At 45.4% G+C, this 12,827-nt stretch overlaps 1 protein-coding gene and 1 long non-coding RNA gene across 9 annotated transcripts in view; one reads left to right on the top strand and one right to left on the bottom strand.

The window, feature by feature from the left end:
* LOC124183859 (protein disabled) overlaps positions 1 to 12,827 on the bottom strand; it is a 23,528-nt gene continuing 10,701 nt past the window's right edge. For 3 of the 8 annotated variants that reach the window (XM_046572953.1, XM_046572955.1, XM_046572957.1), the window contains 5 exons: positions 9,128 to 9,268; positions 7,338 to 7,586; positions 6,957 to 7,247; positions 3,649 to 6,453; positions 1 to 3,009 (listed from right to left, as the gene is read on the bottom strand). In XM_046572953.1, the coding sequence (XP_046428909.1) occupies positions 1,576 to 3,009; positions 3,649 to 6,453; positions 6,957 to 7,247; positions 7,338 to 7,586; positions 9,128 to 9,268 (4,920 nt within the window). In that variant the 3' untranslated portion in view covers positions 1 to 1,575. Of the gene's footprint in view, positions 3,010 to 3,648; positions 6,454 to 6,956; positions 7,248 to 7,337; positions 7,587 to 9,127; positions 9,269 to 9,570; positions 9,767 to 11,282; positions 11,451 to 12,827 lie in introns of those variants that run through there. The other 5 variants (XM_046572954.1, XM_046572956.1, XM_046572958.1 and 2 more) reach the window with 4 other exon arrangements.
* The window catches only part of LOC124183864, a 6,234-nt gene continuing 2,999 nt past the window's right edge, over positions 9,593 to 12,827 (top strand). The window contains exon 1 of the long non-coding RNA XR_006871069.1: positions 9,593 to 9,814. This is a non-coding gene — a long non-coding RNA (uncharacterized LOC124183864). The remainder of the gene's footprint in view (positions 9,815 to 12,827) is intronic.

Raw genomic sequence — 12,827 nt, 5'->3', positions numbered from 1 at the left:
GTTTTGTTTTGTTTTTTTTTGTTGTTTTTTTTTGTTGTTTTTTTTTCGTTTTTTTAAGGTTTTTTGTTTTTTTCTCTTGCATCGTTTGCAACACACGACTACCGGCCGCAAGGAAATTTTAGAGAAATGAAAACTGCGTCACGAGTCGATATCTTTTGTTTACTTTCTTTACAATCGTGAACGGGTAATTATTTTCAAAAATTTTCCCATCTATTTGTTTATACACGACACGCGCGTACGTTAATGATGTGTATGATTAGATGCGTTTAGAAGTTTTTTTTCCGCTTCTCTTCTCTTCGTCTTATCATCGTCGTCATTATTTTTATTACTATTAATATATTATAACTATTATTATTGTTGTTGTTATTATTATTATTATCATTACCATTGTTGTTGTTGTTGTTGTTATTTTATTATCCTTCTTCTACCATGTAATCTACAGATTTACAGTGGTCCAGGCTGCGTGGTGTAAAAACTTTACGCAACATGAGTATTGACCTAAAAATATAACACGCAACGTATGTATTCAATATTATTATCCTTCACTTGAAAATTTCCGTCAACCGATTGTTCATGCTACCGAATCGACTGTGTATTCAGCTTTAGGAGCAGAAAAAAAATATAATTATGGAATGACTTGATTTTCATACAGAGTACGGCGAATGGAAACTTGAGCCACGAACTGACACGGAATTGTTTCAAATTAATTCATTGAATCAAGTTGCGAAAAATTACAAGTTACGAGAATATAGACAATCGTTTGATTTATTATTATCATTATTATTATTGTGGTTGTTGTTGTTATTAATTTTATTACTGTTTCTATGTTTTTATTATTATTATCATTATAATAGTTGTAAACGTAACGAAACAGGCAATACATCATTATTTACAAACCTGAAGCTGTAATAAAATCGAGAAAATGACAAAAAGCGTAAAACAAAACTTGAACGATTATCACAATCGTCGACTAGAAATTCTATAGGAAACAATATACGTATGGTATGCAACATGTGCATTGTAGATATAAGACGTATTTATTTATTTATTTATTTATATATATATACGCGAACGAAAGACGCTAGTTAGTCAAACATTATTAACCTGAATTATTATCAAATTCTTTTTCCGCACCCAGCAGTTACATTTATACCGTTTCTCAAGTGCAATCTTTCTCACCCACTGAAAAATGTCAGTCACGAAATTAGCAAAATACGTTCGCATCGATAAGCCACATTATCGTTATCTATAATATAATCGCTTCAAACTTTCGACAATCTCTCTTCGAACACCGAGCGATTCGCTTGATTATCTCTCTTTCCCTCGGCGTATTTGATTGAAATAACAAACAGAAAATTGATTGGAAATGGAAATAAGAAATTCGGACGTACGCGATTATCCGTAACATTATACATATATATAGCATAAAAATCATTCGCCCTAGATGAGACAAAAAAAAAATAACACGAAATTGCTCGAAACTATCTTCAATCCGCTTAGAAATATACAAAAAAAAAGCAACCAAATAAAAAAAAAAAATACCTGCCGTTATTAAATACCGTAAACGCGTACGGATCAGTTAAAAAAATCATCGTCGTCAAAAGGATCGCTCTCGCGAACGAATATGTTAACGGATTCGGATTTCTTTATGTACTGTATGTCGGTTTTGATTTTCCCGCCAGCGGAGCACTTCATTTGCCGCGAACTTTTGAGCGGTAAGGTGGTAGCGCGTTCGGGCACGCAATCGTCCAATTCAGACTTGAAATTAAAAGCGTCATCGTCGAACCTCGGATCGCCGTTGAAAAATGAATCCCTCCCGCTGTCCTCCGAGACGAAACCATCGGCGGATAAGGGGTCCTTGGTGTCCCTCGGCAGTTCCTCGGGGGTGGCTTTAAGGTCCGAGCCAAGCCTCTGCCGGTCGGAGGTGTCGCTCGACACGCTGGCCGTGGGTGTGAGCTCGTCCTCGTAAGGCGAGTGACGGTAACCGCTCCTCTTGTAGGACCTCGGCTCCCTCCTCAACGCGTGCTCCTTAACCCCTCGGGGACTGAGGGCTGCTGTTTCGACCGGTATCTTCTGCGGCTCGACGTCGACGGTGAGACGAGACTCCGGCCCCGCGGCGACGAACGGATCGCTCGCGGCCTCGTCCGGCTCCTGGGTAAAGTCGTCCTCGAACGGCGACCCCTGTGACTTGGTCTGCGCGCGAGACTTGTGTCGGTTTATCCTGCGTCGGTGCAGCGTGTCGCTTTTCGTCGGGGGCCCGTCGGGCCCCTCGGACCAACAGCGCTCCGGCCACCCTTCAAACTCCTGATCGCTGCCCCAGTAGCTCTCGCGGCTGCGCGAACGCCGCGGCCGGTGCATGTAAGCGTCCGAATCGTTGTCGCTGCACTCGGAACGCGAGACGGGATATTTCGGCCTCGGATCGGCGTAGCCCGGCTCAGCGTTTCGGCTCTCCGTAGCGCTGTTGGGCCTCTTGGGCCAGACGCGCTTGCGCGCGGCCGAGTAGCGCGGCGAGTCCTCCCCCCTCTCTTCGCCGTATTCGTCCTCCCAACCCGACGGCGCGTAGTCCCGAGGTCGCTCGCGGCTGCAGCACCGTCCCGCCTCGTGGTGGCGGTAGGGATCTCGGGTGTAGGTGTACTCGGCCTCGGGCCCCCGCCGGCCCCAGAACCGGCCCGCTTCCTCCTCGCGGCACCGTCGCCGCTCGTATTCGTTCGACCAGCGTCGGGCCCACCGCTCGTCCTCGTCGTAGCCCATGCTCTCCTGGCTGCTGAAACGGTCCCGGTCCTCTTCGGCCCACAGCGCCATTCTGCGCTTGCGCTCCTCCTCGTAGGACGGGTGATCCTGCGCCCAGAAACCCTCTCGGTCCCCGCTCCACGGACGCGGCTTGCTGCTCTGCTTCGGTCGGCACTTCCAGTGACCCTTGTACGGCGGCTCCTCTTCCCCACCCGGGTGATCCTTGTACGGGATTTTGCGCGAGTAACGAAGCCCTCGGTGATCCTCCTCCCACCGGCCCTGATTCATTGTTGCAAAAATTTTAATTAGTAGGAGAAGGGAATCTTATTGCTGTTTTATTCTTCAATGCGATGGATGAGACATATAATTCAACTACCGCGATCAGGGAAGTCGAGGTAAAATACTCACATTAAGCAAATAATCAATTTGTACTCCTTGTATAACGAGTCCGTTTCCTAAAGTTATGACCAAAAAACAACGAGGCATTCCTGAAGTAACACTTCCGCTGGCAAAATAAATAAAAGTGCGGAGCAGAATGAACATTTGATTGTAAAAAAAAAGAATTAAATTTTATCTTCGTATATTTTTATAGCATTAATTATATCCTTATTATTGATATTACCATTTTTATTACCATTGTAATTACTATCGTAATATTCAGTATTCAAATAGAAAAAAAAAAAAAATTTCAGTTACCAATTAAAAGTATTTACGACGAATCAAAATCTCTTCAATTTTGTCCATTTTCTCTATAGTTCAATTATTTCAGAAATAGGGCCGATACTTGATTCAATTTTCTCCAAACACGGTATGCACAGATATAAATTACAAGAACAATTTATGGTTAAATTTTTTGAATACATTATCCCGTTACAAATGTCATCTACAATTAAATGAAAAGTCAAATTTCAAACTCACAACATTGCACTGCTCCTCGTGCCACGGCGAAACATCCCTCGACCTGTGCGCCCCTTTTATCCAGGACGAACCGCGCCCTTTGCGAACTGGACGCTCCCGGAAGCCCCTCTCCTTGTCAACGGGCCCCGGGGGTGGAGGGCTACCGTGATCGTAGTAGCCCCGCGGGTCGTCGAACCCGGTCTGATGCCGAGGCGGGGGCGGCTTTCCGCCGCTCCCCCAGAAAGCGTCATCCCTAGGCCTTCCGTTGCTGCCCTCGCTCTCCTCCTCGTCCTTCCACTCGTTGTCGCTGTCCCCGGAGTTGCGATTAACGGCTGGTTTGAAGGGTGGCTCGTCCTTGCCTTGGAACTCCTTGCCATCGGGAGACCACGGCGACGTTCCACCTACGGATCCGGCGCCCTCGCCGGACGATTTGTCCGAGTGGAAGACGTTCGAGTCAAACTTTGCCCAGTTGGCATCGTCCTTGGCCTCGTCCTTTTCAGGCTTACTCTCAGCGGCTGGAAAGGGAGAAAACGTGTCCTCGAACCCGGAAGTACTTCCGACCTTCGCCTGACCTGAACTAAGTTTCTGGGTCCCACCGCTGATCAGCACCTCCTCGAAAATTTCCATCGAGACCAACGTCAGATCGTCTTCTTTTTTGTCTGTGACCTTCTTCGGACTGCTTGGAGGATGCTTGAGGGACTTCGTCAACGGCTTTGAGAAGAGACTCATCAGATCGACGCTCGGTGGTGTAGATTTGAGCTCCGTTTTGGCCGTGAATGACGGACTTCCGCTCATCGTCCCCTCTACTTGATCCTCTCTGTCTTCTTTTGTCGTCTGCTCGACCGTCTCCTCGATTATTTCTCGCAAAGCCGCGTATCTGTCGCTAGATGATTTTGTCTCCGTTTTTTCCGCCATCACAATCTTCGCTTCCTCTTTGCTCTCCGGCTCCTCCGGTTGTTCGACCCCGTTCGAATCCGCCTCCTTGTCAATTTCCACTCTTGTCCCATCTTTCGCTGATCCAATATTGTCTTCCACTCTAATTTCCTCCTTGTCCCGTTGACCTACCGGCTCCTCGTCCTCCTCTTTCGAATCCTCCTTCTCCTCGGTAGAGCCGTTCACCGTATCATCAAGGTCATCGTCCTCAGCCTCGGCCTTCGGAGCCTGCTTAACGATCGGCGGTAGATCGACGGTCAAACCAGCCTTCGGAATGACCGAGTTCTTGGCCTGGCACTCGACGCTCTTTTGGTCATGTTCCAGGCGATTGGGTGACGTCTCCGTCTCCTCTTCCGCCTGAACCTTGTCAGCTTCTTCCACTTCGACTTCCGATTCATCTAGATCCTGCCTCTTCTCCTCTTCCTCACCAGCCTCGCGATCCTGTTTCTGCTGTTCGAGTTCCAGGAGTTCCCTAAAGACAGCGTACTTGTCGTAGGCGTTCTGCTCGGTCTGTTTTATGCCCTGGTCAAAGTCGGCTGTGAAAAGTGGTTCCCCGACTACGAAGGAGCTTTCAGCCTGTTTAGCAGGATGTAGCTTGGTCGGTACTTCGGGCTCATTTTGCTCCTTGCCTTCGGAGGCTGTGATCTCCTTAGCCGTGAGTGAGGCGAGACACTCGGTGAGTTGCTGAAGAGTGAGACTGGTCAGCTCTGTGACGTTCATCCCGAGAGCGTTGGCAAGGTCACCAAGATTGGTAGACGTCAACTGGCTGAGGGTGATGTCGAGGGACGGTTTGGACTTCTTAGTTTCGGTGACGCTAGTCGTGGTTGTCGACGAGCTGCTGTGCAGCAGAGACGAGAGGGTGGTCGGCGCCATGGTCGTAAACGAGTCCTCGAACTTGGAGGTCGGGAAGGTGTTTGCGAGCTCCGACCTCTTCGGTAGCTGGGGCGGAGCTGGAGGTGGTGGACTAAAGTCGTCGTCAAATCTGTTCCTGATGTCCTTACCCCCAGGACTTTTTCGCAGGTCCTTCCTCGTCGGCGATGGCGAGGCCTCCTTCCGCTGAATGAAGTCATAGTGGAAGTGACCGTCGGTGTGCGGTGGCCTCGGCGGAGGTTTTACGGTGCTCCTTCCACCTTGCTTCTTCGGTGGAAGTGGCGGCGGGTTTATCAGGATGCTTCCGGCGCCCCGAGGCGGTGGTTCTGGCACTATGTCCAGCTCCGCGCTCGAGCTTGAAAGCCGGGAGTTGGCGTCCGAGGAACCAGAGCGCAGTGGCGAGGCCGGGGAGTCGTTGTTGGACGTGAAATCAACTGGAAACGGCCGGTCCACGGACTGGCCCCTACTTCCGGCCAGATCAATGTCGAACTCCCGTTTCCGCACCGACTGCAGGTACTTCTTAGGACTGGGGAGCCTCACCAGAGCCTGAACACTTTCCGTCGACTCCTTCGATTCCGACTTATTGAGACTCTTCTGTGGCGGGACCTCTTCCGGCGGAAGCGATACTGACAGTGGCTGAAGGTGCAGGGCTCGTGGTGAACCCACACGGCGCGCCTTCGGTGACTCGGTCTTGGACACGACGATCTGTTCGGCGGTCTCGAAGCTGTTGAAGTCCGCGAAGTTGCTGTCCTCGAATCCCTCGCTTCCACTCCCCAAGGGCGCCCCCTGAACGGGAATCGGCTCCAGCGGATCTTGGGAGAGGTTGAAGTTCGCCGGAAACGTGTCGCCTGAGGTAGTCGTGACCAGATCCTTCAGCACCTTCTTTGGCGGGTTTTTCAGGTGTTGAAAGAAGTCCTTCTTATCCACGTACGGCTTTATCAAACCCGTTCCCAGCGGGTCCAACTCCGTGAACACGTCGATCTGCGGACTCTTTCGAAGCGTTGGCGTCACGCTCAACGATGCCTGGAAAGACAACGTCGTGTTACACTCTCAAAGAGCTGAAACTTAACGACACTCTCCGACGAACCTACTACCTTGTGTCACTTGAACTAACTTCGTACTGTAAAACATGGACGTTGTAACCGGAGTGGACTAATGTAGGACAATATGTTCAGAGACCAATTCGTAAATTAAACATCAGATTATACCATTAGATACTACCCCTGATGAGATACGGGCGTTAGGAAGAAAAAGGTGAAGACTTGACATGAGACAGTGTTATGATGACACTTGATTGTAGAGTCCGTAAAAGTCGACACCAAGTTGTTCATCAATTGCATAATTGAACGTCCGATATTGGATTACTACAACAGTAAGGATGGAACCGCAAGCCCAAAGTACCCCCTAAAATCGACGGATTTCCTCAATTCACCTCGACCTCAATTCAACGTCTTCCACTACAGAGTCATGGTTCAACGAAACAACGATACAGCGCGTAAACTAACCAGCGGTAGAAACGAACTTACAGAATCCCGATCCTTATCCCCGGATGAATTCTGGTTGCCGGCCGCAGCCTTCATGGCAAGACTGGACAGCTCTCCCTCGTTGAATAGGTTTTCCGTTTCCTTGTCGAACCAGTGAACGGAGCCCTGAGGCGGTGGTGTTTTACTCGCCAAAGTGGTGGCCGGACTGGAGGTCGTCGAGGTGGTAACAGCGGGTAAGGTTTGCTGGCGTTCAAGGTGTCCCCTTTTCGCTGAAGACGGTGGCGGCGGAAGAATTGGCTGAACGGTTTCCCTCGCCTGAGACATTTCGGAGAGCTGAAAGCGGTCGAAGAAGGATTTGACGGGACATTCGGCGGCTGGAAGAGAGACGAAATCTCGACGGACGTGGGTTTTCAAGTGGCTCACCTTCATGTTGGCGAACGAATCGCCGAAAGGGTCGGTCTCGAATGGGTCTTCGTACGGCGGCCTTGGATTGTCCGGCGTGATCTTGTCCATCTGGTGGATTCCCTGCTGCAACGAGTTCAGCTCGAACTGTAGATCGAGGAGGTCGGCTATCACGCCACCCTGGACCTCGGGCTTCCTCTCCGCCGGCTTTTCCGCCTCGGAATTTAGCGCCCTTATCCTGTGAGCGACCGCCTCGCTTCCGGCGGCTCCCTGCGATGAGTACGGGTATAATATCACGATGAATATGTACTAGGGTGGATCATTTTTTAATTTTTTGAGTTTTTAAGGTACCACTCGAAAAAGTTTTGTCACATACTAAAAAAACAACTATCGTAAAGCCCCGAGGACCACCCTAGTATCTACCTTGTATGCTTTTGTTTAACCAATTTTTCTCACTTTTACGGTGTAATCAGTTCACTAGTTTTATACGGACAAGTGCGGTTGGCGATTTTGCAAATTGCAGTTCGGTAGCCGAGTTTATTTCTCTGTTCATGCTCTAATTCGATCGTGGTTAGAAATACACTGTGTGACTTGTCGATGTTCAGCTCAAAACTTTACCGTCAAGGAAAAAAAATGAAGAAAAATTATACGCCGTGGGGTGAGAACAGAGCGGTTATTCAGTCTTGACCTTAGTCGTCTATTCGTTGACTAACTGCTGCCTACATTAAACAGCGTTCTGTCATACTTGACTTTAATGTGTATATATACGCTCAATTTCAATGATTATCGCTATTTTCAAGCGTACGCTTATTGCGTAGAAACGAGATTAAACGTATTATCGAAATAAGAGTAGCAGTGAAAAGTTCTTTGACACGGTTTCAACAAACGTATTCATATATTTATAGCCTGTATAATGAGAAATCCTGTGAGAAAAATATCAACGTTTAACAGATAATTCATAGCACTGCTCGCGGAGAAATTATACTCTGCAATTTTTCACCACACAATACATGTAGGTATGTGAGATCAAAATTTACCGCAGACGTGATTTTACTCTCGGTAAATTCCGGACAGATTTAACTCAACTGCAGACAGCGACTAACTTAATTGCGAGAATTATAAACAACGACTGTAGCATTCGGTGTGTGCGTAGCCTGGGTGTAGAGTGTCACTGTGGGTTGTCTTCCGTTTCCGGTTTTATAGATAAAAGAAAATCCATTCTTTGACCTAGTTTCTTTGCTAGAACCCAGACAGGAAAAACTTGAAAAATGAATGAAAGTGCAGCCTGAACAATTCTCGACATGCTCTCGATTGAAGGCGTTTCTATTTTTAGACACGGCGATATCGACGCCCGTCTAAATAATATATAATAATACCACAATACTCTATCGACACTTTGCGATATCAGGTCAGCGATGTCGGGTGTCTGTAACGCAAATACCCACCTGAAGATCTTCGGCAACCCCTTAAAAAAATTTCTAGATCTGATGGAGATATTTATTGAATGAAATTACCCAGGTTATCAGCTCAGCAATCTCGGGAAAAACACGAACTGCATAATAATTCCAACAATATTCAAACAGTTTTTTTAACGATACCAGTTTTACTGAATTTTTCGAGTTACTATAACAAATGAAATTTTTCTCAATACGTTAAAGAAAATGTCAAGTACATTTTGTACGCTTAAATGTACCACTGAAATCTGCTATGCGGTCGAAAATTCGGAAAAGAAAAAGAAAAAAAAAACAAAGTTCTCGTTTCGCTGATGCTGTTACATAAATTTTTATAGTATATGTATATATTTTTCTTACCTTCGTATCAGGCGCCGGCTCCACGAATATACCGCTCCGAAATTTGATAGCATTTTGTTCAATATGTTGCTTGGCAAGCTCGATCTCCTTCTTCTTAAGATCGAAGACGACCTGGAATAGATCTCTCATCGCCAAAACGACCTGTGAATTATTTTAAAACGACAGTTACTTTAGTTACGCCATACCCAAGCACATAAGAAAAATAAAGTAGAAAAAACATAGAATTTATTTTCTCCTCGCCACTGCGAAGAAATAATTTCCACACAGCGATATACTCGCTGACGGATGATAAACAAGGCGTTCGTTATAAATTTCTAGTCCAACGAACGACGTTTCGATTTCGCCAATCTTTCGCGTGTAATCTGCTGATCCGAGAAAAACACTCCTCGGCGTAAATTTAATTGCAAAACATTCGTAATACGCAGCGCGTCGCATTGTCTTACAATTGGACGGTAATTAATTTCTCCGCACTCTTCGACGACGCGTATATTTTTACACTAATCACGATTCGTGCACAATCACCTCGACAAGACTGACCTGCAGGCACCAAAGGCCGAAAGTAAACACTCGTGTCTCAACTCCTCGACGCACTGCAGGCGACGTTTACTCGAGACGACCGTCAACCAACCAACCCAAATGCCATCGTCCGTTAAACGCGAATGACACTCTTGGATGGTTGGGAAAAAGGTACCGTTTTTACCGTTCGTTCGCTAATATTTAAGCCATGTGCGTCTTGCGGGAAAGAGTCGTGAAACGTCGGTATTAAAAATCGTTTTCTTGTTTTCTTCAGTCTTGAATCTCCGAATAGAACAGAGAGGGGAAAAAGAACGAGCAGATTTTACTCAAAAATTCCGGAAAAGGGGAAAGGTGTTGTTATCTATATTTTCTTTTATTTTCTTTACTACAAATGGAGCAGAATTACTCCGCACACAGTTTATCAAACAAGAATCCCATGTTTCGCTCTTTTACTGCAGTTTTGAACAAAATCTGTTCTCTCATTATCTCCGTTAATGAGAGTGAAAGAAATTGAAGAGACAATTTAAAAAAATAAAAATCAATTATCCCGAATCGCTTCTTCTAAACCGTTCTTAATTTAACCGGGGTTTTAGATATATTTTCTGAACTTGGAGATAATTTTTCGTGAGCGAGCCAATTTTTTTATTTCGTTTTGTTCACCTTGCACCGATGATTCTACGCAAGTTTGAAATTTTGCGTCATCTCGATTAGCTGTAAAATTGCAAATTTCCGACCACGCACAATTTCCGTCCCGCAACTTATTATCTGATTATCCGCAATCCGCAGTTTCTCAGTTTAAAATCAAGCCACTTGCAGTAAAGGTGACTCACTTAAGAATTGTGCTAGTATTTCAGCCAACGAATACGAATATATTCTTGGCCTTACCTAACGGTGAAAAACGCGCATGATTTTCGCTTGCGGTGCGGATAATATTCGCAACGCGACGCGACGTTCGGAATTAATTATCATCGTAATGAGTGTGGAGATGAAGGTATTCCTGGTTGTTACTGCGCTTTTTCAATTACACCGTGGTAAAAATTGCGATCCTGCTATCAATGGTGAAGGAGACAAGGAGAGAAATAGAGAAATGGATAGTGGGGAAGGATTAGGATCTAGGCGAAGCGCGTCTAGTCATCGATCTATGCCTTTCCCAATATTTACAGTTACGTACACTGCGAGTAACGAGTTCAAGTTTCGTCTACTGCATATAATTTCAGGCATTCATATCGCCCTCATTTAGTATTTGAAACGTGAACTACATGCGCGACAGCGAAGAAACGAAATTTTCGTAAATATCCGACAATCTTCCCGTCGAGCGATTTTATCATGAAATGAAAGTCACTTTCAGAAATTTCTAAGGAAAGTTAGCTCACAATTTTTGGTCACTTCCCGCTTCCTCGACACGGGTATAATTTTAGGCACTTTAACAGAGTCTGGATGTTCAATTTGATTGAATTAACGAAGCCAAGATCAGAATCGTGAAGCCAGCAGTCGTTCCTTTCCTTGATCGCCTACGCAACAATTTACAGTGTATTTAATCAGTGCTCGCGAATCGCACAATTTACGGTACGTTCAATTAAAACACAGTCTGAATTTATGAAACGTATAACAAAAATGTCAAACCGACGATGCAGCTCACCTTAAATAAATCATACAAACTGGCGCAACAATTGGACATGTCTCTGTTTTTTAACGACGAAAAATAAAAGTAAATAAGCGAGAAATTGGAATGAAATTTATGGAAGATTTGCTCCTAATTATACGTGTAGTAGCATCTCCAAGAAACTGGCGTGATAATCTTTATTTCTAATCCGGTATTCTCTTGCATAACGTCTCGTGTTGCGGCTCGCAAACGGATGTTTTTATATACACGTGTATCTGGAACCTGCTGTATCTAAGCTTTGTCCAAGTAACTCGACACTCGAATCGAGGTCAGAAATTTTCTTCGACGTAAGGTAATTAATTCATGGGTCATTCAATTCGACCGTCACGCCATACGGATGCTAAATATTTTAATCGAAGAGATTGTTAAATGCAATTGAATTTCACTGAGCTTGAAGAACATACTTTGGTACAAGTGACATCGTACGTGTAATTACTTTACTCAATCTAGGTGTTAAATTGAATATTATTTAGTCTGATTATAATTTTTTTTTCTACGATTAAACTGGCGTCAATGATGAATAGTAAATTTTGGAAATTCGTGAACTAAATCCATCGAACTTCCTGCTATCACAATGCAGATTCCAAGTTCACAGAGAAAAATGAAAGAATAACGTGCGATTCGAACTTTGAACTACTAATTCAGATTCGCGATCAACGATTTTAAAGCCATAGGGCATCTTTGCGTTCTGTCTTTGGTAAGCTTTTCATTTTCCGGGTTGCCTGGATTTATAATTGACTCGTTGATATAACAGTTACGTCCCACGGCCTGGCTCACGATACAGTCGACAACAGTACCAAGTTTCATCAAAATCCAAGTGTTTCCAGTCTTTTATTCCAGCTTATCGATTGCGTCAAATTTAAATTCTTCGGAACTTCTGAATATTGTTGGGATTACGAAAAACGAGGTACGCGTAAAAAAATGAAAATAATTAAGAACTGAGCGGTAACCGTAACTAAAAATTTCTCTCAGTCTGACCTTAGAGTCTTAATTAACGATCCAAAAAACCTGCCAAGCAATCGATTCGATACCAACAACGTATTTTCTACGTGCGGTATAAACGATGCTTTAAGGGATGCCGATCTGGGAATACGACGTGTAAGGTGCGATCACGAGAAGCGAATAATCGATTTACTTTCATCAACTTGACGAAGTTACGTTAGAGAGGGTGGCCGGTTGCGGCTCGATCACACTTCTCGGCTCTACGTTATATCCACATTCATCCCGTAATAGTAGGCGAAGTGAAGCCGCTCGGTGATAATCCGCATCGCAAGAAGCAACGAAGCGCGAAAGCGAGACAACGAGACAAACCGGCATGCATAGTTCGATCCTAGACGAACTCCTCTCCACCTTTGTACGCAAGCACGTAACGCAATTATTCCCATACACTTGTCCACATCCTCGCCCCTTGTGCATACACCTACTTCTAATCTCCTTATCCGTTGCTGCATCGAATCGATGTGATCCAAACGACTCGAGGGGTCGTGAATTTTCAACCCCGACAACTCGTCCACAACCCCC

Source organism: Neodiprion fabricii, chromosome 5 (assembly GCF_021155785.1).
Source record: "Neodiprion fabricii isolate iyNeoFabr1 chromosome 5, iyNeoFabr1.1, whole genome shotgun sequence".
Taxonomy (NCBI): Eukaryota; Metazoa; Arthropoda; class Insecta; order Hymenoptera; family Diprionidae; genus Neodiprion; species Neodiprion fabricii.
This window is presented reverse-complemented; position numbering and strand designations above follow the sequence as displayed.